Raw genomic sequence first — 24,225 nt, 5'->3', positions numbered from 1 at the left:
TTCACCATTTCCTCATTTCCCCTCCCACTACCTTATCCCAGATCCTACCTTCCAATTCCGCACCCCCCCCCCCCACATCACCTGTCCCATCTGTCCATCTTCATTCCCATCTATCCGCTCCAACCTCCCCTCTGTCTATCACCATTATCCCCACCTCCACGCACCTATCAACTCTCAGCTGCATTCGCCCCTAAGACCCATCCACTCCCATTTATCTTTCCACCCCCAAGGCTCCCAGGCTCAATCCTGATGAAGGGCTTTTGCCTGAAACATCGACTCTCGATGCTCCTCAGATGCTGCCTAACCTGCTGTGCTTTTCCAGCATCACATCCTTGACTCTAATCTCCAGCATCTGCAGTCCTCACTTTCCCCACATATACTGTGGCTAATCTACCTTGCCTGCACATCCCTGGACACTATGGACAATTTAGCATAGCCAGTAATATGGTTCCCCAGGCTTTGATTTTGGGACATTGCAGTAAAGGTTTACTTGAATGGTTCTAGGGATTATGACAGATTAGCAATCTCTTTAGGAACAAGAGGTTGAGAGGGGATTTCATTGAGATGTTCAAAATCATGCCAGCTCTAGACAGAGTAAAAAAAGGAGAAATTGATGGAAATGTCAAGAATCAGACAACATCAATTTAAAGTGATTTGCAAAAAAGCCAGAGGTAAATGGAAAGTGGAGTCACAGGTAGATAGGATAGTGAAGAAGGCGTTTGGTATGCTCTCCTTTATTGGTCAGAGTATTGAGTACAGGAGTTGGGAGGTCATGTTTGCGGCTGTACAGGACATTGGTTAGGCCACTTTTGGAATATTGTGTGCAGTTCTTGTCTCCTTCCTATCGGAAAGATGTTGTGAAACTTGAAAGAGTTCAGAAAAGATTTACAAGGATGTTGCCAGGGTTGGAGGATTTGAGCAATAGGGAGAGGCTGAACAGGCTGGGGCTGTTTTCCCTCGAGTGTCGGAGGCTGAGGGGTGACCTTATATAGGTTTATAAAATTATGAGGGGCATAGATAGGACAAATAGACAAAGTATTTTCCTTGGGTTGGGGGGAGTCCAGAATTAGAGGTCAGAGGTTTAAGGTGCAGGCCTAAGGGGCAACTTATTCACGCAGAGGATGGCGCATGTGTGGAATGCGTTGCCAGAGGAACTGGTGGAGGCTGGTATAATTGCAACACTTAAAAGGCATTTGTATGGGTTTATGAATAGGAAGGGTTTGGAGGAATATGGGCCGGATGCTGGCAGGTGGGACTGGATTGAGTTGGGATAGCTGGTTGGAATGGACCAGTTGGACCGAAGGGTCTGTTTCTGTATTATACATTTCTATGACTCTAAATGAGAAAAACAAAAGTGAAGGTAAATTCAATGGTGGCTTTCAATAGAGGATTGGATAAGCAGCTAAAGTGAAAAACAATTTAGGGTAACAGGGAAAAGCCAGAGGAGTTAGGACAAACAGAGTTTCTCTCACCAAGAGCCAGCACCTGCACAATGGGCTTAATGGATTGTTCTGTGCTATAGCCATTCTATGATTCTACAAAGTGGCACCAACAAGTTTTAGACAATCTATTCCAAGATTGAGTTCCTGACAGAAATGATGACGCATATATTTCAAAAGATCTCCCTGAGCTAGTTCACTGCAACATTCCTACCAAGAGACTGTTAAAAGATTACAATGCGTGAATGCATTCATGACTTCTTGTCAAACCAGTTTTGTCTGTTTACAGAATGGCTGTCACATATTCACTCCCTCATCAGGACTACTTGGACATGGTTATGATTAGATTACATTACATTACATTACAGTGTGGAAACAGGCCCTTCGGCCCAACAAGTCCACACTGACCCGCCGAAGCGCAACCCACCCATACCCCTACATTTACCCCTTACCTAACACTACGGGCAATTTAGCATGGCCAATTCACCTGACCTGCACATCTTTGGACTGTGGGAGGAAACCCGCACAGACACTGGGAGAATGTGCAAACTCCACACAGTCAGTCGCCTGAGGCAGGCATTGAACCCAGGTCTCCGGCGCAGTGAGGCAGCAGTGCTAACCACTGTGCCACCATGCCGCCCAAACTTGGTTCTCTCTTCACCATCTGTCTTGTCAAAAAGTATACAGAATGTTTGGAAGGGTTTATCTATTGCATTTAACCAGGGTGCTGCTGTCAGTGACCAGGAAAATCAAAAACCTGTCTCATCCTAAATTTGAGGATATCAGTCAAGGAGGCAATAGAATTGCTACATACATGAGGGAAAACTAGGCCAGGATTTCAACTTCTGATCCCTATCCAATAATCTTGTCTAGAAATGTGTGTATGGATTACAGATAGATTGGTCAAATTACCTGCTGATAATATCAAGATTAACAAATAAATAAGCAACCTTTAGTATCTCTGTCTAGACCAGCATTCATTGCCCATCTGACAGTTAAGCGTTAACCACAGCACTGTCGGTCTGGAGTCACATGTAGGCTAGACCAGGTAAGGATGGTAGATTTCCTTCCCTAAATGATTTTAGTGGATCAGATGGATTTTGACAATTTACAGTGGATGCAAAACCATCTTTAGGCTATGCTTTTATTACATATCTTTACTGAATTTGAATTTCACCACCTGGGATTTGAACCCCTATCCCTAGAACACATTCTGAAGAAAAGGTGTCACTGGACTCAAAACATTAATTCTGTTTTTTCTCCACAGATGGTACCAGACCAGATGAGTTTCCCCAGCAATTTCTGATTTTGTCTCCTATACACTAGGCTGGAATATTAATCCAGTAATATTACCACTTTATCACTACCATCCACCTGTCTTAAATAGTGCACACAGCTTTGGTCTCCTCATCTTAAAAAAACAATAGAAGCTCTTCAGAGAAGATTCACTGAACTCATTTCTGGGATCAGGGGCTTACCTTAAGAATAAATGTTGAACAATGAACAATGTTGTAGCCATTGGCATTTAGAAGAGAGGTGATCCTATTGGCACATACAAGATCCTGGTTGCACTGCATTGGATAAATTGTCTCCCTTTTAAGACAAAGTTGATTTTGTTTTCAGTCATAGGTGAGTCACTGTATAGCATTTTCTTCCCCAGAAAGCGGCAGAGACTGGGTCAATGAATTTAAAACTGATTGTTAAAAGACAAGGGGGTCAAGAACTATGGGGTTTAAGATAGGAAATTAGAGTTGAGACCACAACAAAATTAGCTATGATCTTATCAAATGGTGGAGCAGGTTCAAGGAGCTTATTGGCCAACTCATATTCCTATGTCCAATACTCCTCTGTTCCTATTAACATGCCTGATAAGTGCCAGATTGCAATTTCAGTGCATCGGGCCTTCTGTACAGAAGATGTGAGGCTCTCACCCATTTTCCAAAAGGTAGGAGGGATGTTCTGTTCATTGTCTACCTCTGCCTTCATATTATTGTGTTCCAAACCCAGAGAATATAGCTTTGTGACCTTGACTCAAATGCTGTAATGATTTCCATCTGATATTTCCAACAGACTCCAATTAGCCTAATGGGGAGGCAATGGCCTAGTATTATCATTAGACTATCACAGAATCCCTACAGTGTGGAAACAGGCCATTGGGCCCAACAAGTCCACACCAACCCTCCAAAGAGTAATCCCCCCTGTCCCAATCCCCATTACCATACATTTACCCCTGTCTAATGCACATAACCTACACATCTCTAACACTATGGGCTATTTAGCATGGCCAATTCACCTAACCTGTACATCTTTGGATTGTGAGAGGAAACTGGAGCATGTGGAGAAAACCCACGCTGTCTGTTGATCCAACATGCCATTGGGGAGGGAATTCCAGGATTTTGACCCAGTGACGGTGAAAGCAATATATTTCCAAGTCAGGATGGTGAATAACTTGGAGTTGAACGTGCAGGAGGTGGTGCTTCCATGTATCTGCCGTCCTTGTCTCTCTAGATGGAGGTGGTTGCAGGTTTGGAAGTTGCTGTCTTGAGGACCTTTAGTGAATTTCTGCAGTGCATCTTACAGATAGTACACACTACTGAACTTCAGTGGTGGAAGGCATGGATGATTATGAATATAGAACTAATACCGCAGCCTGCTTTGTCCTGGATGGTTTCAAAATCCATGAGTGTTGTTGGAGCTGCAACCAACTAAGCAGGCAGGGAGTATTCCATCACATACCTGACTTGTGTATTTTTCCTAGCCTTTGAACTGCTCTTGTAGACAACGTGTTTATGTGGTGGGTTCAGTTGAGTTTCTGGTCAACGGTAATCCCCAGGATGTTGATAGTGGGGGAGTCCAATGAGTTTACTTTAAAATGTTTCAAAATCAATTTTCCGTATGCGGTTAAAAAAATTCCAATATCTACTGACAGATGGTGCAGACTCAAAGCTGGTAAATGAATGAGTATTTGGTTGAATTAGCACAAATCCTATATTTGCATGTTATCATATCTACTACTTAATGTTCATTACTGAGTATGAGACAATATCTCCAAAACATTGCTTCCCATGGAGTAATGACCAGAGTAGAGGTGTGTGGCACATACTGCTTAAAAATATAGTTGATAGTTGATCATACATGATTTCCAAGAATCATATCTTGTGACATTGGGTCTATTTAATGCTGTAACAGAAGACTGGAGTGATTAATGTTGTGCCATTGTTTAAGAAAGGCTGTAACAAGATACCTGGAGACAATAGACCTGTGAGTCCAAGGTCCGTAGTGGGTACGTTGTTGGAGGTGATTGTGAAAGAAAGAACTTACAAGCATTTGGAGAAATAAGGATTCATTAGGGCTAGTCAGCATAGTTTCCCTTGCACGGAACTGTCTCACAAACTTGACTTGAGTTTTTTTATTGAAGTAACCAAAAAGATTACTTTTTGAGAGCACAGTGATAGACATTGCAGAATGAGACTTCAGTAAAGACTTTGATAAGATTCCACGTGGTAGACAAATTGGTAAAGTTAGATCAAATGGGATTCCAGGTGAGCTTGCCAATTCAAAACTAAATTAGGCTTACAGTAGAAGATGGAGGGTGGGTGGTGGAGGATAGCTTTTCAGAATGGAGGCTTGTAACTAATGGTGTTCTGTATAGATCAGCATTGGACTCACTTTTGTTGCCATTTTATACAAATGATTTGGATAAGAATATGGCTGGGGGGGGTGGGGGGGATGCGGAGAGAAGAGACAGAGAGAGAGAGCTTTGAGGGAAGTAGATCAGTTCCCTCTGTTGTAATCACTTGGAATGCCATGATTCATCACTCAATTGTATTTGGGTTGTGAGATTTGTACATTAGAGCAAATGATTTCCTTCCTCTTTTACAAACCCAACAGTGAATTACTATTAATGTTTTAAGAGAATGGCATTTGCCAGCCCATTCTTTTACTTTATTAATACTTTACAAAGAACAAGTCTTATCAACAGCATAAATGAAAAGGAAGAACTTTAGGTAACAATATCACAGAAACATTAATGATAACAAATAAACAAAATAGCAGATTGTCTCTTGCTGTAAATGAGAAAACCCCTGCAGCAGAAAAAATGTTCACATTTCTTTCAAAGAAATCATAATTGATCTTATATGGGGTCTAAATACCACATTGCACCGTATTAACATGTTCAGTAAAATAGTAGGACAGATGAATAATTACTGTTGCATTGGAGTCACTTCAGTTTGAGTCAAGGTGTGGCAGTGACTTCAATAGCTCCAGTTCTTCCATCATCCATTTGTTTTCTTCGATGTTCAGCAGGAGGCCGTGGTGGAGGGTTTGTGGGTGGCTGATGGATACTCTTTCCAACGTGTCCTTTTTGAGTCTGCGCCGCCTGTATAGGTCTCCATTCTTCTTTTCGGAAGGCAGCCTAAATGGAGAAATACAATATTTTTTTTAAATGATGCCACCAGTCATTCGATCATCTCTCAGGACAGATTAATGTAACTTGTTCTCATAATATAACTCTTAAATGCTCTGGAATAATTATGCTGAATGAATGTATGCTTTCTGCAGTTAATATATTCTTTTGAGGTCTAACACCCAAAACTGAGTGTAGTGGAGCAGACTGTGATCTAACTTTCCCAAAGACAGATGTGCAACCTTAAAATCAGAACTTCACCATTCAGGAGTCTCAAATCAGAAAACACTACTTGCAACAATATGCATTTATATAACAGCTTTAATACGATGAACAACCAAGGTATGTTTCAGGGCCAAAAGGAAGAAAATGATTTTGGCACTAAGCTGCAAAAAATGATATCAAGAAGGATGAATAAGAGGTTGATCAAAGGCATTAAAAAAAGAGCGAGAAGAGAATGCGACAGTGAGAGCGCGCAAGTGGGAGACAGTGAAAAAGAAATTCCAGGGGGCGCATTCAAAAGTTTAGGGCATAGGCAGCTGAAAAGTACAGCCACAGATGGTGGTGAAATTTAAAACGGAGTCTGAAGGTGGAGTATGTAAAAGTTATAGATGTAGGAAGGGGCAAGGCATGGAGGGACATGGATAAGGAGTTGAATGGGATGGTCAAACTAATATCCATTATGTCTACACAAAGTGGAGTCAAAATATGGAATCGTCCATTCCTAAGAAATGAATAATAGACAAGGAGATAACAGATTTTATTGCACAAGGACATGAAGATTGATATGAAACTGAACTTTTTTTTAATCTATCATGTTCTGACTTCATGACAAGGAGGCTTGAGGGGTTGAATGGCCTATCCACTTTTTTGTGAACACAAGTTCAAAATTATTTTCTTTTACAAGGACTCCTTTTTAGCATCTTTCAAGGGGGACTTTTTGACTTTTTGTCAGGGGTATATTTTCATTCTCAGGAATTTATCAGTTATGTTGTGATGTAGTAACAACATCTTTCACATGTCTGTTGATAAATGGGTATTTGGACTCTCACATAACAGAATTAAAACAATACATTCAATGTCCTCAATAATGATCACCCCTCCATTACACTTAAAAGCCATAACAGACAAAAAAATGTAAGTTCCTGAACAATTTTGTATAAAACAAATAGGCAGAAAGTTAACAAAAATATTTTCTGCCAAACTATTGATACACACTTTGATGCACAAAAATCGATCGCCTTAAAAGACATCTGCTGAGGTCATTGCCAATGTTTTCCCATCACAAGGAGGGCACAAATCAGAAACATTTTATCCAGGTAGTTACAACCCTATTGACAGTATTCATTACGTAGAACTGCCTATATTTTCTCCAAAAGTGTGAGCTGCTGAACTTATACTAAACTAGAAAGGCCACTTTTTTTTTTGGCAAGGTATTAAATTACCTCAGTAATTTGAAACTTCCTTAGATTCTAGTTAAGAGTATTTCTTTGCTGACAGATTTAAAGCTGTACAGCTACCCTCTCACCTGATCCTTGAAACCTCCCTCTCCCACACACTATCTTTGCAGTCTCCTTCCCTGTCCAGAACCAGCCTGCAGCCACTTCACCCTCCCACCTCTGCCCTCCTCTGGCTGACTGAGGCCAGACCCAGCAGATGGAATTCCTGGACGCAATAAAAGCCCTCCCAGCCAAATATTTCTCTTGGCACTCACCTCCCACTGGATTTCATCATCATGTTGCTCCCAGACTTCACTACCTCCCCCACCATTCCTCCCATCATCCATGCTCTGTCCCCAGCTTCCGCTTTCAGCCCTTAAACCCTGGCTCTCAGCTTGTGGTCACTCGCTCTTTCCCTAGTACTGCCTTTAACTGCTCACTGCTATTCCAGTCATAAGCATGTGCTGCTGATCGGGTCAATGAACTTTTATTTGATAGGTCACACATTCTACCACTACCACAATCCACCCCCTCTCCAAAAACCCACCCACCGCCTCAAAAGCAAATGTGAACGTTCCCAGGTGGTTGAGAACTTTCAGGGTTCAATCCCTCCGCTGCCCCTACGTAGTTTGAGCATTGACTGTGTCTTTCTTTACACTATACAGACCTATCAGCACATTAGTCAGATATTCTCTGCAGCTTATACAGATTATTGTTACTAACCTTAAATTTGTGTACAACTTGTGTAAACCTAAGGTTATTAACCTTAAATTATGACCAAACACAATTTAATAAATATCATAATGTTAAATCTTAAGTCTTGTTCTAACGAAAAACATTATTGAAACAAAATAAAAGTATCTTAAATGAAACAAGCAAGGTCTTGGTCATTAAGGAACTGCCTCCCAGTGTTACTTGTCTGCATGTGGAATGGTGGTCAGTCAAAACAACCACTCCATGCAATAATTTCTGTCAATTTTTAGCATCTGTCTTTCTGAGATAGCAGCAAGACAATTAGACTGCTACTATGAGGGAACGTGAGGACTATAGATGCTCGAGATTAGAGTCGAGAGAGTGTATTGCTGGGAAAGCACAGCAGATCAGGCAACATCCGAGGAGCAGGAGAATCGATGTTTCGGGCATAAGTCTTTCATCAGGAATGAGACTTGTAGGCCAGGGCTGAGAGATTAATGGGAGGTGGGGGGGGGGGGGTTGTGGGAGGTTGTGGGAGGTGGAGTGGGTAGCTGACAAAAGTGATAGGTGGATGAAGGTGAGGGAGATGGTGATGGGTCAGAGGGGGGAGTGATGGACAGGTCCGGAGGGCAGTGCCGAGTTGGGGGCTTGGGACTGGGATAACGTGGGGGACGGGAAATGAGAAAGCTTTGAAATCCACATTTACCCAGTGTGGTTGCTGGGTCCCAAGACGGAATATGAGGCACTTTTCCTCCAGGCATCGGGTGGTAATGGTTTGGGCAGTGGAGGAGGCCTAGGACCTGCATGTCCTTGACACAGTGGGAGGGGGAGTTGAAGTGGGGTTGGTGGGTGTGGGTGTCCCAGGGATGTACTCTGCAAGATGATCTGCAAGAAGGCGTTCTGTCTCCCTGATTAGAGGAGACTACACCAGGTGCAACAGATACAGTAGATGACATTGATAGAGGTATAGGGAAAATTTCTGACAGAATGTGGGAGGATCCCTTAGGGCCTTGGACAGAGGTGAGGTGAGGTGAGTGGAGTGGGCGCAGGTTTTGCACTTCCTGCAGTGGCAGGGAAAGTGTTGGGGGGCATGGACCTGATGAGGGAGTAGCAGAGGGAATGGTTTCTCCAGAACGCTCATAAGGGTAGGGAGAGAAATATATCTTTAGTGGTGGGGTCCATTTGGAGGTGGCAGAAAATGATGCAATCCTCCACCAGCCCACACCCTATTCCTGGCACCTTTCCCTGCCACAGCAGGAAGTGCAAAACCTGCGCCCACATCACTCTCCTCACTTACCTCCAAGGCCCCAAGGGATCCTTCCACGTTCAGAGATTCACCTGTACCTCTACCAATGTCATCTATTGCATCCGTTGCACCCAATGTTGTTTCCTCTACATTGGGGAGACAGGGCACCTTGTTGAGGATCATTTGGGCTGAGAAGTGGCAGATGGAGTTTAATTCAGATAAATGCAAGATGCTGCATTTTTGGGAAAGCAAATCTTAGCAGGACTTATACACTTAATGGTAAGGCCCTAGGGAGTGTTGCTGAACAAAGAGACCTTGGGGTGCAGGTTCATAGCTCCTTGAAAGTGGAGTTGCAGGTAGATAGGATAGTGAAGAAGGCATTTGGTATGCTTTCCTTTATTGGTCAGAGTATTGAGTACAGGAGTTGGGAGGTCATGTTTGCGGCTGTACAGGACATTGGTTAGGCCACTGTTGGAATATTGCGTGCAATTCTGGTCTCCTTCCTATTGGAAAGATGTTGTGAAACTTGAAAGGGTTCAGAAAAGATTTACAAGGATGTTGCCAGGGTTGGAGGATTTGAGCTATAGGGAGAGGCTGAACAGGCTGGGGCTGTTTTCCCTGGAGTGTCGGAGGCTGAGGGGTGACCTTATAGAGGTTTACAAAATTATGAGGGGCATGGATAGGATAAATAGACAAAGTCTATTCCCTGGGGTTGGAGCGTCCAGAACTACAGGGCATAGGTTTAGGGTGAGAGGGGAAAGATATAAAAGAGACCTAAGGGGCAACATTTTCACGCAGAGGGTGGTACGTGTATGGAATGAGCTGCCAGAGGATGTGGTGGAGGCTGGTATAGTTGCAACATTTAAGAGGCATTTGGATGGACAGATGAATAGGAAGGGTTTGGAGGGATATGGGCCGGGTGCTGGCAGGTGGGACTAGATTGGGTTGGGATATCTGGTCTGTTTCCATGCTGTACATCTCTATGACTCTATTTCAGAGAACATCTCTGAGACACCCGCACCCACCAACCCCACCGCGCCGTGGCTGAACCCTTCAACTCCCCCTCCCACTCCGTCAAGGACGTGCAGGTCCTGGACCACCTCCACCGCCAAACCGTTACCATCCGACACCTGGAGGAAGAATGCCTCATATTCCGCCTTGAGGGATAAATCAAAAGGATAAATGTGGATTTCAACAGCTTCCTCATTCCCTCTCCCCCCCCCCCCCCCCCACCAAATTATCCCAGTCCCAAGCCTCCAACTCGGCACTACCCTCCGGACCAGTCCATCACTCCCCCCCCCCCCCAACTTATCACCGGTCTCCCTCATATTCATCCACTTATCGCTTTCTCAGTTACCCACCCCATGCCCCTCCCATTTATCTCTCAGCTCCCGCCCAGAAGCCTCATTCCTGATGAAAGGTTTATGCCCGAAACATAGATTCTCCTGCTCCTCAGATGCTGCCTGACCTGCCATGCTTTCCCAGAAACACACCCTTGAGGCTGCCACTATGAAACAACCACACAGTGTGCAACCAATCATATCTATTCTACACGTGCACTAAACTTCAGAATATATTTTTCTGCCAGTTTCCAGGCAGCAGTGCTGCAGTACAAATCAGGACACAATGAAACCTAATTTCTCCCACAATCTGGTAGTACAAGGAACTTCAATCTGGCAGATCAGTAATTATTCAGTTGGGGGATTGTTTGCTGCTCTTTATCAAATGTAAGTGTATTTATTCAAGGTGTTTTGTCAGAAAACACACAAAAATAGCTCAGTTTCACAGTACAACCCTACAAAGATATGCAACAGACTGAAAATGTGAAAAATCTTGATGCCCATTATTAGGGCACACATAGTGTTAAGAGATAGCTCCTATCATTTGCAATATTTTTATAAATATCCTAATGTAGCTGAGACATATGTCATTGGTGAAACTAGTATTATAAATTCAAGAAACATTTGTTGTCATTTTCCAGTTGAAAAGGTAGCATTTACTGTAGGTGTGAAATTCCTTCTCAAATGCAGTTACTCAACACCTCTTAGCACAGATACAAAGCCAAGACCTACCCCATCCATTGGCAGCCCAGAATAGAACAATTGCCTGTGCGTTTTGAGAAGATCTGTAGCTCAGGCTGAGGTTCTGGCTGAAGGTTTGCTCGCTGAGCTGGAAGGTGCGTTTTCAGACGTTTCATTACCATAATAGGTAACATCATTGGTGAGCCTCCAGATGAAGCACTGGTGGCATGGCCCGCTTTCTATTTATTTGTTTAGATCTTCTTTGGTTGGTGATGTCATTTCCTGTTCTTTTTCTCAGAGGGTGGTAAATGGGATCTGAGTCAATCTAACCGGACCTCTATCAACAAACACATTGACTTGGATCCCATCTACCACCCCCTGAGAAAAAGAACAGGAAATGACACCACCAACCCAAAGAAACCTAAACACAAACAGAAAGCAGGCCACACCACCAGTGCTTCATCTGGAGGCTCACTGATTATGTTACCTATTATGGTGACGAAACGTCTGAAATGAACCTTCCAGCCCAGCGAACAAACCTACATCCAGAACCATTGTCACTGCTATTTATAGTTCTATTCATATATTGGACATCTCTGACAACTATGGTTAATTTCATTTATTAATGAACTAAAACCACCAACCCAATATCTTCATATTTTACTTGCCAAGACTTTTCATCTCACCTTTCTCATTCAGCTATTCATATCATAGTGTGTTGTTCAAGTGGCTAATATTCACATGTGACCCTAAACAGCATGTATCAGCAGGTGATCTGATCTTGTTCTCAACTGATGCCAATAAGGATCAACTTTTAACAAATGCTTTCAAGTGGCAGACATTCACTCTCTAACTCAGAACTGTGGAAGAAAACATCAGTGTACCAAATGCTATCCTAGCTGAATTCAGCTACTTCAGCACAGGAATTAGATTTTGTCCTGGCTAATGCCTCTATTTATTAATTAGATAAAATGGCTGAATCAGCAAGAAGAAAGACTTGTATTTGTATAGTGCCACTCATGAGCTCATCTAATAGCATTTTACAGCCTATTAAATAGTTTTCAACCACACTGTGTTTTGGTGTGGGAAATATGGCAGCAAGGTCATGCACACAGTTTGTCCTAATGACCAGATGTTCTGTTTTTGTGATGCTGATTGATGGATAAATATTGGCTAAGACATGGAGGAAAAATACCACTCTTGGAAAAAGGGTACCTTTTACAGCCATCTTAGAAACCCTACATGGTTTTGTTTTAACATCTCATCTGAAAATCAGCATCTCTCACAATGCAGCACACCCCTTTAGTGTTGCACTGGAGTATCAGCGGAGATTTATGTCCTCCGGTCTCTGGAGTTGTTCAGTTCAATCTCCCATTGGGATTTTAAGAAAATCATTCAGTAATAAGAAACATTAATTACAGATTCTATACAAGTATGTAGCATTAACACAAGTGCAATATTTTTTCTGGTACCTAATGTATTCAAAAATATGTTCCTATTTTCTATAGCTTCAGTTGCACGGTCATAATTGTCTTTTTATTTATTTGGCAATCTCAAATCCAAACAATAATTGCTTTTGACCTTATAAACAAATGATTACTGTATGCAATCTGCCAGTCTTACCCAGTTTGATCTGCTTGTGAGTCTAGACCCACTGCAATGTGACCGACTTGATTGCCCTCTTCCCTAGCCAGCAATACCCACCTTCCATGAACAAAATTACAAAAAAAAATTGTCTCTCATTTCAAGAGAAAAGGATTGTTTTGAAAAGTAGTATTTAATCATTTAATGCACTAAGTCACAAAATAACCTCAATTGAAATGGTTATGGTTCAGAGTATTTATACTTCAAATACTACAAGAATAGGAACATGCACTTACAAGTAGGTAGATGAGGCTGGCAATGCCAAGGTTGACGGTGCCCAGGACTGTGGGTAATATAAAGCCTCCAGGTACTGCTAGGCTGGAGAAAATTAAATAAATAGCAAAATCCGTTAGACAAACACTTAGCAGCAGCAGCAGCAACATCACCCAGACATTCATAAATCTCTGATGTTTATGGAAAATATCACTATTTTGTACAAGTAAAAGATGAAGAAGACTGAACACTTGCAAACAAATATAAATTTAAAAGAATAAAGATGCAAAAGCAAATCTGCACAAAATCCCTTTCAGGAAAGTAACTGAGAATCTTTATAAGGATGAGTATTCCCTATTGTTTGATGGAACAGATTTCAAGTCATTCAAACCATTCATGTCCTCTCTACCGATGAGGTCATTCTGAGTCAGTCAGTCAGTCGGTCCATCCTGTCAGTCATTCTCTTTTAAAAATCAGTGAATGTTTCTTTATGGCTCAAATCTTGAATTCCTACAAAGAATCTGTGTTTGAAAATGTTAGCGACATTTGCTCTTCACAGATACGGTCAGACCTGCTGTACAATTCCATCATTTTCTCTAGCTGAAATAATATGAATGTTTCAACCCAGATAATGTAATTCACATTTTTACACCCCTACTCTTTTTTTGTTCTACCGTGCCTGCCAAATGGTCACTCTGAAGTAGACCGACGGTTACTGAAGAGCTTAGTTCAGTTATAGCTGAAGTTCAACCCATCCTGCAAGTAGTAAACTGTGTAGCATGACACTAGATATGGCACTGCCCTTAGCAGCAGAATTCCTCAGTAAGTAGGTATAGTAAATAAATGAATGCGCCAGCGCTGCTGTTTTGGAATTGTTGGTGGTTATAGAGTGTGTTTGGTGGAAAGGTGTGGGAATATCCGACCACAGGACTTCTGTAGCATAGGTAGCACTTAGTTATTAGCTTCAAATTTTCATGTGATTATTAATAAAGAAGATCAGTCAAAACTTCCTTTGAGATAAAGAATTCAAAAGACAGCTTCAAATTCAAATCATAATTATTTTGACAACAAAACAAAAAGAAACATATGAATCCTACCATGCGTGGAGAATAGCACGGACATAGTAATTCCGTGTTAAAGGTCCAAACAATTTCACAACAGCTGCCAAAAACCACTGACCCCTAGGAACAAAAAATTAACAGTAAATGAAACAAAGTATTGAAAATGCCCTGTAATTTAAAAAAACTCTTCCTATTAAAAATAACAATTTACTTCTTTCAATTATTTCCACTTGTTTTTATTCTGCTGCTTCTCTATCCTTCTTTGTACCAATCGTACTCCTTTTAAATAAATGACATATTCATAGCATTTTAAGTTCAATATAACTTCTTTATCATATTCTTTTCTCTGTCAATAATTTACTTACGGTCTCTCCATGGTTGTTCCCTTTCGTCTCTTTCCTCTGGGGTATTCCAACAAAATTACAAAGACACCTGCAGCACTGAATATTTCAAGTTAAAGAAAAAAAAAACACAATTGAATGCCACTATGATTCAGCTCAGTCAGCCTTCCATGGAGCCAGCAGTTACTTCTTCAATTTCACAACCTCCTCTCATGACCTTCAAAAGCTATCAAACTAGAAAAGATTACTTTTATTACAGCCACTACAGTCTAAACAGCTGCTAGAAATTCAGCATAAATATCAATCACAAAGTACACTCCACAAATCTACTGTAACTTTACAGTTTATTCAGTGACTTCTTGGAGAAAAAAGAAAATTATTTCCATCCTACCAAAACGTTCAGATAAACTACTGAGTTGATTCTTGTAATTAAGATGGTGACAATGGACTTAAGTTGGTATGCATTTTACTTTTGGATATCTTCATCACTTTAGTTTCCGCTCACTCCATATACCAATAAAAGTAGATCAAATGCAAAACTAAACATCTGCTTCCAAAGCCTGAAGATAGTTCAAAGCTTCACTAAAAAGTTACCATTACATTTTCATCAAAAACACCTTCTGTTCTTAAGATTACTCTATTAAAATAGGTAAAATCCAGCCATTTGATGCAGGGTCCATACATGCACAATACTGCCTTTCAAGTAAAGAAATGCTGATATAACTGAAAAAAGAGAGAATAAATAATGACTTACACATTCATCTTTTTCTAAATGTACTGTCTCCTAGTTTTGGCCAAGAGCTTTAGAGTCAGAAGAACTATTTTAAATATTTGTGCAACTATTTGGCTCACGGCTTAATATTATTGAGGGAGTTATGCATTGTCTCTTCAGTAACAACCTAAATTGAAACTTGAATTCTTCAAAGGAAAGCATGTGAATTTTCCTCCCAATATTCTGCCTGGAATTTCAACCTCAACTCCTCTAGAGTTTCTGGAGTACTACTTCTAGTTTTGATCTCCCTGTTAGAGGAAGGATATTATCATGCTAGAGAGAGAGTGTTCAGAAAAGATTTACCAGGATGTTGCCAGGTATGGAAGATTTGAGTTAAAGGGAGAGGCTGGATAGGCTGGGTCTTTTTTCAATGGAGCAGAGGAAGTCGAGGGGTTTTTCAAATAATGAGGGATACCAATATGGTGAATGGACCAATACGGTGAATGGCAGCTTTTTCCGATGGTGGGGGATTTCAAGATTTTTAAAGTGAGTGGAGAAAGACTTAAAAAGGACACGGGGAGCAATTTTTTTTTACACAAGTGTGAAATGAATTTCCAGAGGAATTGGTGGATGCAGGTACAGTTACAACATTTAAAAGATATTTGAATAAGTTCATGAATAGGAAAGGTGTGGGAAGATATCAACCAAGCACAGGCAGGCAGAACTAGGGGTACATGGTCAGCACAAATTAGTCGGACTGAAGGGTCTGTATGATTCTTTGACCCTGTAACAGCGAAGACATTGATGAGGTAATTGATCTTATTGCTGTTTGCATGTGCAAATTGGTGTTAAAATAGAACATGGAACATTTCAGCACAATGCAGGCCCTTCAGCCCGCGATGGTTCCACAAGCTGGCGCAACAATCTGAAGCCCATCTAACATGCACTATTCCATTATCATCCATATGTTTACTCAATGACCATTTAAAAATGCCCTTAAAGTTGGTGAGTCTACTACTGTTGCAGGCAGGGCATTCCGCGCCCCTACTACTCTGAGTAAAGAAATTACCTCTGACATCTGTCCTATGTCTATCGTGCCTCAATTGAACGCTATGTCCTTTTGTGTTAGCCATTATCATCCAAGGAAAAAGGCTCTCACTGTGCACCCTATCTAACTCTCTGATTATCTTACATCTAAATTAAGTCACCTCTTAACCTTCTTCTCTCTAATGAAAACAGCCTCAAGTCCCTTAGCCTTTCCTCATAAGACCTTCTCTCAATACCAGGTAACATCCTAGGAAATCATCTCTGAACCTTTTCCAAAGCTTCCACATCTCTCCTATAATGTGGTGACCAGCATTGTATGCAATACTCCAAGTGCAGCCGCAGCAGAGTTTTGTACAGCTGCAGGATGACCTTGTGGCTTTTGAAACTCAATCCCTCTACCAATAAAAGCTAACACACTGTAGGCCTTCTTAACAACCTTATCAGGCTGGATGGCAATTTTCAGGGATCTATGTACATGGACACCAAGATCTCCCTGCTCATCTACACTGCTCATCTTATTAGCCCAGTACTCTTTATTTCTGTTGCTCCTTCCAAACTAAATTAGCTCACACTTTTCCACATTAAACTCCATTTGCCACCTCTCAGCCTAGCTCTGCAGCTTATCTGTCTCTCTGTAACTTGCAACATTCTTCAGCGCTATCCAAAACTCCACTGACAGTAGTGTCATCCGCAAATTTACTAACCCATCCTTCTATGCCTTCATCCACATAATTTATAAAAATGACAAACAGCAGTGGACCCAAAACAGATCCTTGAAGTACACCACTAGTAACTGAACTCTAGGATGAACATTTCCCATCAACTACCACTCGCTATCTTCTTTCAGCTAGAAAATTTCTGATCCAAACCTCCAAATCACCCTCAATCCCATCTCTCCCTATTTTGTGCAATAACCTATCATGGGGAACCTTATCAAACACCTTACTGAAATTCATATATACCACATCAACCACTTTACCCTCATCCACCTGTTTGGTCACCTTCTCAAAAGAACTCTAAGATTTGTGAGGCACGATCTACCCTTCACAAAACTGTGTTGACTATCCCTAATCAACTTATTCCTTTCTAGATAATTATAAATCCTATCTCTTATAACCTTTTCCAACACTTTACCCACAACCAAAGTAAGGCTCACTGGTCTACAATTACTAGGGTTGTCCCTACTCCCCTTCTTGAACAAGGGGACAACATTTGCTATCGTCCAGTCTTCTTGCACTATTCCTGTAGACATTGATGACATAAAGATCAAAGGCAAAGGCTCTGCAATCTCCTCCTGCAATCTATTCCACTTCCATCAAACACAGATAATTCAATACCCTCCTCCTGCTCCTCCCCCCCCCCCCCCCCCCTCACCGGTCTTCAAAGGATGATGTATCTTCTGTCAATTGGGGAAGGTTACCATTTTTTTCACCCTCTGTTGTGATGTAAAAGAACTCCACCCAAGAATTAACCCATTCCAAAGTTGAAATTGTGTATTATCACTGGAGTAACTGGGCACCTTACTCTCTGATCAGAAATCAAAAAGCTGGCATCATTTTTCAACACATGCAACTGCTCCTCCTCAAGCAATTCACCTTTAATATAGAAGCAAACGCGTGAAGAATGTAAAAACAAAATTGAGATTGGAAATGGCAACCACAAGTTTGATCAAGGAAATAGGGAGAAAGCAGGATACTGGCAGTAGGTAACAATGTTCACTTGAAGAGCTGATATAGACTCAATGGGGCAAATGACCTCCTTCTGCACCACAACATTTCTGAACACTGATAAATTCACAGCACAAGGAAGGCTATCTGGCCCATCTCGCCCACACCATCCTGCCCTCAGCCCCTGGTGTGGCTTATAGCTACCCAGAATAGAGCTTCTCTTAAGCTGCTTACTGAAAATACATTTCTCAATGTTCAATGTAAGAGGTCTTTTTTTGTTTAAAGCCAGGACTAACATTTTGGGAGCTCTCCACGCTGAAAAGGATACACGCCATAAGCGGCAAATTCCCAATCTCTGAATTGTCCAGCCACTCCGACCACGCCTCCAATAAGCAGAACTAAAAAGGAGGAAATACAAGTCAAAAAAATCAGAGATGAAAATAATGAAGCAGCTCTAACTCATCGAAACTCTAAAACCGTCTCAATGATAGGGGATAGCACGGTTTTCAAAATGTATAAAATAAAATGGGATTTCTGTACTAGTTGATGCCAATTTGTTTTGAAAGCGATAAAATCAGCTTTAACTGACTAAAATTATGACCCCAAATGTTTCTCGCTAGTCAAAAGAAATACAAAAGCAGTAAGTGTACAATCGAGGTGATGGTGAGCATCTAAACAAACCCTGTCTATTCCGGCAGCTTGTCCATCAGTTCACAAGCGAAAAGTCCGTCCCAGAAAGTAGCATTTACAGAAGTTTCACTGTAGCACTGAGGGAAGCATACGTGGGGAAGTTTTGCAGAGTTTCGACAGTCTTTATGTTACTCACTGAGCCCCGATGCCAGAGCTTGTTCATTTGCCCACATCGCCCACTCGATCTGGCCCATGGTGCACACAACTCGCCCGACCCTGCTGAACCTCCGAATGCTCTGTATCTCAGATGCTCAAGAACTTTTGAGATCGATAAATACTCACGACCTCACGTCACTTCCTCTTTTGCACTGACTACGTGACCAATGGCGCAGCAACTGGTCTTGACCGTTTCTACGACTGCAGAAAGAGGAAGTTTAGAATAAAGATGTTGCTAGAAATTTTAAGCAGAGCTGGCAGTACCAGTGGTGATGGGGCTAGTTAATAGTTCCGCTCAGAACTGGTAATGGATAGATATGTAGTAGGTTCTAAGCAAGTAGGAGGAAGAACAACAACGAAGATCAGTGGTAACGTGGGGCAGGGAGAGATGAAATGACTAAACTGATGATGTAAGGCCAAAGGAGATGTTGCTCATAAGACAGATAAAGACACAAAGGAGTCTAGATGTAAGAAAGAAAACAGAATTGGCGCCATTAGTTGCCATTGGAAGAAATGGTAGCAATGGTTATTATCTTAAATTGTTGAGCACAAGATTGAGTTCAGAAGAATTGCCCAGCCAAAAGGTATGGAGCTTGAATTTAGGTTGAGCTTCATTGGAACAAAACAGGAAACTGAAGACAAGTCAGAGTTGGAGAATTATGGTGACAGATCATCAGAAAAGCTCAATGATTCAATTGAAATATTCCATTGAGCAGTATCTCTAATATAAATGATAAGGCATCATGAAGAGTGAATACAGTATAGTACACTGAATTGAAAGGAGTACATGTTAATCATTGTTTCACCTAGAAATATGCATTGCATCCTTGGCAGTGGCAGGGAAAAACGTGAAAGGACAAGAGATGCATCTCCTGTGTGAGATATGATTGCGCTGTGAACCAGGGTATGGTGAACGGAATAGTCCCTTCAGAATTTTGAAAGGGGAGGGGAAGGGAAATATGTGTTGATGTGACTTATTACTGGAGTTGGCAGAAAAGTAAGAATTGAATTTGGAGTCTTCTGATGTCAGTATTAAGGAGAAGAAGAACTCAGTTTTAGATTTGGGAGGAAATGGAAGTGTTGGATGGGGAAGTACTGGCAAAATAATGGACATGCTCAACAGTCCTATCCTTGTTGGGGAGAAATCTCTGTTGAGGAAAAAGGAAGATATATCAGAAGCATGGGTATGAAATGTCATCTGAATAGATATGATGAGCAAGTTTTGAGAAGATTTGTAGCTTAGGTTGAGGTTCTGGATGTAAGTTTGCTCGCTGACCTTCCAGATATGATGAGACTGAGTAACCAGTAGCGTGGAGAAGATTCCAACAGCAAACAGTGTGGGTGATGCAGGCAAGAGGGACCAAATGGCTTAATCCAGTTTTTATGTGTCAGCCAGATAGCTCTTGGTGTTAATGGGCTTGTAATGGTCATTTGTCATTGACCTATCTCCAGAAATGAGGCTAAAGAATTTGAGAAAATGAAGAGTCAGAGATGAACTATGTAAAGGTGAGGGAAGGTGGATATTGGAAGCTAAGTTGATATTTCCAGTTGACATTGAGAGCAAGAAATGGAATTGAAACAATGATCTGTGAATTGAAAAGATGTGAGGGTGGGGACCGGTTAGAACAGGAAGAAATGTTGCATATATCACTCAAAAAGGCAGCCATAGCCAGCACTCATTGATTTGCATAGCTTTATTTTGGAGGAAGTGAGTAGAGTCAAAGGGGGAAGTTCAATATGAGAACAAGCAGAGCCTGTCAGAATCTTTCAGCCAAGACAAAGGTTGAGTTTGAAAGTAGCAATGAACTTGAACACAGATCACACCAGCTTTGGGCGCAGCATGTCTTACCAACTCAGCTTTTGCATTCTAAATTCTAACCACATCAGGAGAAAATTATTTGTATTTGCTTCCTTGTTTTACTTCTCACAAATCTAATTATGACTTGTATGTAACAACATACAGCATCTGGTTTGACAATTATAGGAAGGCAAGGGTGAATTTCTCAGATTGCAAAATTTTCAATTTAGTGTGAAGTCATACATTTTGGTGGGAGGCAATATAAATAACATAGAACAATTTAAAAGGGCAGCAGGAAACTCAAGCGATGTGCACATAACTCTTTGAAAATGGCAGAACAAGTTGAAAGGGCTTTATAAAAAAACATAATAGCTTTTTTACTTTATTCTTCTATTAATAAAACCAAAGACATTATATAATTTCTTTATTAAAAAATTGTTATCACTCAGCTAAAGCACTGCGTTCAGTTTTGGGCACCACCCTTTGCAAGAATGTCAACATCTCAAGAGAAGGTGCAGAAAAAATTACGAAAATGAAGTCAGGATGAGGAACTTCAATTATGTGCAAAGACTGGAGAAACTGGCATTGTTCTTCACAGAACAAGAAGGGTTAAGAGATTTAATAAAGGTATTCAAAGACATGAATTGTTTTGATAGAGAAAATAAGGAGAAACTGTCCAGATGGTAGAGCGGTAGGTAAACAGAGGACACATTGAAGGTGGTTGACATAGGGACCAGAAGTGTCATGGGGAAATGTTTTTAAACAGCTAACCTTGAATATGTCTTGCAAAGAATCATAGAGCTATACAGCATGGAAACAGACCCTTCAGTCCATCAGATAGTCCCACCTGCCTGCGCTTGGCCCATATCCCTCCAAACCTTTCTTATTCATGTACTTATCCAAAAGTCTTTTAAACATTGTAACTGCACTTGCATCTACCACTTTCTCTGGCAGTTAATTCCACACACTAACGACTGTGTGAAAAAAGTTAGTCCTAATGTCCTCACCTTAAAAGTATGCCTCCTAGTTTTGAACTCCCCTACCCTTTTCACCTTATCTCTGCAAGACTTAGTTATACTGAAGCAATGAAGATTCAGGTCATAGAGATGAACAGCATGGAAGCAGACCCTTCGGTCTAACCCGTCCATGCTGACCAGATATCCCAACCCAATCTAGTCCCACCTGCCAGCACCCGGCCCATATCCCTCCAAACCCTTCCTATTCATATACCCATCCAAATGCCTCTTAAATGTTGCAATTATACCAGCCTCCACCACATCCTCTGGCAGCTCATTTCATACACATACCACCCTCTGCATGAAAAGGTTGCCCCTTAGGTCTCTTTTATATCTTACCCCTCTCACCCTAAATCTATGCCCTCTAGTTCTGGACTCCCCAACCCCAGGGAAAAAAACTTTGCCTATTTACCCTATCCATACCCCTCATAATTTTGCAAACCTCTATAAAGTCACCCCTCAACCTCCGATGCTCCAGGGAAATCAGCCCCAGCCTGTTCAGCCTCTCCCTGTAGCTCAGATCCTCCAACCCTGGCAACATCCTTGTAAATCCTTTTTGAATCCTTTCAAGTTTCATAAAATCATTCCGATAGGAAGGAGACCAGAATTGCACACAATATTCCAACAGTGGCCTAACCAATGTCCTGTACAGCCGATCTTTGGCAGTGCAGCAGCATTTTACATAGACCTTGGTCTGTTGCTACTTGGCACCAACCATGTTCTGAGCAGCTTCTTTGGGATTCAGTGGTATATGTTTAGGTGAGAACAATTGCTAAATGTCATTTTATATTAAGTACAGTTTGTTGTGGTTCTGTTCGCCGAGCTGGGAATTTCTGGTGCAGATGTTTCGTCCCCTGTCTTGGTGACAGCGTCAGTGCTTGGGAGCCTCCTGTGAAGCGCTTCTGTGATCTTTCCTCCGGCATTTGTAGTGGTTTGAATCTGCCACTTCCGGTTGTCAGTTCCAGCTGTCTGCTGCAGTGGTCGGTATATTGGGTCCAGGTCAATGTGCTTATTGATTGAATCTGTGGATGAGTGCCAAGCCGCTAGGAATTCCCTGGCTGTTCTCTGTTTGGTTTGGCCTATAATAGTAGTGTTGTCCTAGTCAAACTCATGTTGCTTGTCCTCTGCGTGTGTGGATACTAAGGATAGCTGGTCGTGTCGTTTCATGGCTAGTTGGTGTTCATGGATGCGGATCGTTAGCTGTCTTCCTGTTTGTCCTGTGTAGTGTTTTGTGTGTATCATTACCAGGGACACCATCACACAAACTGGCCAAAGAACTACAACAGAAACTGAAACACCTGAGCAGCGGATCCAGACACTCTATATTATCAACATAGGAATTCTTGGACATCATCAGAAATATACACATAGACAAGGAAGAAACCATGGTCTCATTCGATGTAATGGCACTGTTCACCTCTATCGACAAAACCCTAGCCAGAGAAACAATAGCCAACTTGCTGGACATACAGAACAGACAACAGGACATTGATCCTATCTACAAAGATGGCATACTCAAACTACTGGACCTGTGCCTCACAACACACTTCACATTCAACAACCAAATATATGAACAAATCAATGGCACACCCACGGGCTCACCCATCTCTGGACTCATAGCAGAAGCGGTAATGCAAAGGTTAGAACAAACAGTCGTACCGCAAATTCACCCCAAACTCTGGGTCAGATATGTGGATGACACCTTTGTAATTATTAAAAACACCGAAATAGAGAACACACACCAGATCATCAATGCCACCCTCACAGGAATCCGATTCACTAGAGAGGAAGAAAAGGACAACCAACTCCCATTCCTAGACGTGATGGTACAGAGAAGACCTAACGGAGAATTCACCACAAAGGTTTACAGGAAAGCCACACACACAGACCAAGTCCTGAACTACAAAAGCAATCACCCCAACACACACAAAAGAAGCTGCATCAAGACACTGTTCAAAAGGGCCACAACACACTGCAGTACACCAGAACTGCAAAAAGAGGAAGAAGAACACCTATACAATGTATTCGCCAAAAACGGATACCCCCGCAATTTCATCAACAGATGCCTAAGGGAAAGACAATGGGTAAGGAGGACATGCCACAACCCAAAGGACTAGCCAGATTACCATACATCAACAGCATTTCCGAACTGACAGCCAGACTACTGTGACCACTAGGACTCATAACAGCACACAAACCAACAGCCACACTCAGACAACAACTCACCAGGACAAAGGACCCAATACCCAGCATGAACAAAACCAATGTAGTGTACAAAATCCCATGCAAGGATTGCACAAAACTCTACACAGGACAAACAGGAAGACAGCTAACGATCCGCATCCATGAACACCAACTAGCCACGAAACGACACAACCAGCTATCCTTAGTATCCACCCATGCAGATGACAAGCAACATGAGTTTGACTGGAACACTACTATTATAGGCCAAACCAAACAGAGAACAGCCAGGGAATTCCTAGAGGCTTGGCACTCATCCACAGATTCAATCAATAAGCACATTGACCTGGACCCTATATACCGACCACTGCAGCGGACAGCTGAAACTGACAACCAGAAGCGGCAGATTCAAACCACTACAAATGCCGGAGGAAAGATCACAGAAGCGTTTCA

The 24,225-nt window shown here is 41.7% G+C and overlaps 1 protein-coding gene across 1 annotated transcript; it reads right to left on the bottom strand.

The window, feature by feature from the left end:
* Positions 1 to 5,340: 5,340 nt before the first annotated feature.
* Positions 5,341 to 18,922, bottom strand: cyba (cytochrome b-245, alpha polypeptide). The gene is made up of 6 exons (XM_072596061.1): positions 18,758 to 18,922; positions 18,260 to 18,329; positions 14,530 to 14,604; positions 14,201 to 14,284; positions 13,127 to 13,208; positions 5,341 to 5,856 (listed from the first exon to the last, which is right to left on the bottom strand). Exons 1-6 carry the CDS (start codon positions 18,813 to 18,815, stop codon positions 5,677 to 5,679), a joined length of 549 nt encoding a protein of 182 aa, XP_072452162.1. The 5' UTR covers positions 18,816 to 18,922; the 3' UTR covers positions 5,341 to 5,676.
* Between the last annotated feature and the right edge of the window lie 5,303 nt (positions 18,923 to 24,225).

The sequence above is a fragment of the Chiloscyllium punctatum genome, chromosome 26, assembly GCF_047496795.1.
Source record: "Chiloscyllium punctatum isolate Juve2018m chromosome 26, sChiPun1.3, whole genome shotgun sequence".
In the NCBI taxonomy this organism is placed as follows: Eukaryota; Metazoa; Chordata; class Chondrichthyes; order Orectolobiformes; family Hemiscylliidae; genus Chiloscyllium; species Chiloscyllium punctatum.
The sequence above is the reverse complement of the archived record's forward strand: the minus strand, read 5'-3'. Positions and strand labels throughout refer to the sequence as shown.

Bases quoted from the DNA above. Each gene is read 5' to 3' on its own strand.
- cyba (XM_072596061.1), bottom strand. From the start codon at position 18,815: ATGGGCCAGATCGAGTGGGCGATGTGGGCAAATGAACAAGCTCTGGCA. The intron at 14,605-18,259 runs GTATCCTTTTCA...TGAAATATTCAG, and splicing joins GAATTTGCCGCTTATGGCGT to TGCTGCAGGTGTCTTTGTAA. The intron at 14,285-14,529 runs GTAAGTAAATTA...TTTTGTTCCTAG, and splicing joins GGAACAACCATGGAGAGACC to GGGTCAGTGGTTTTTGGCAG.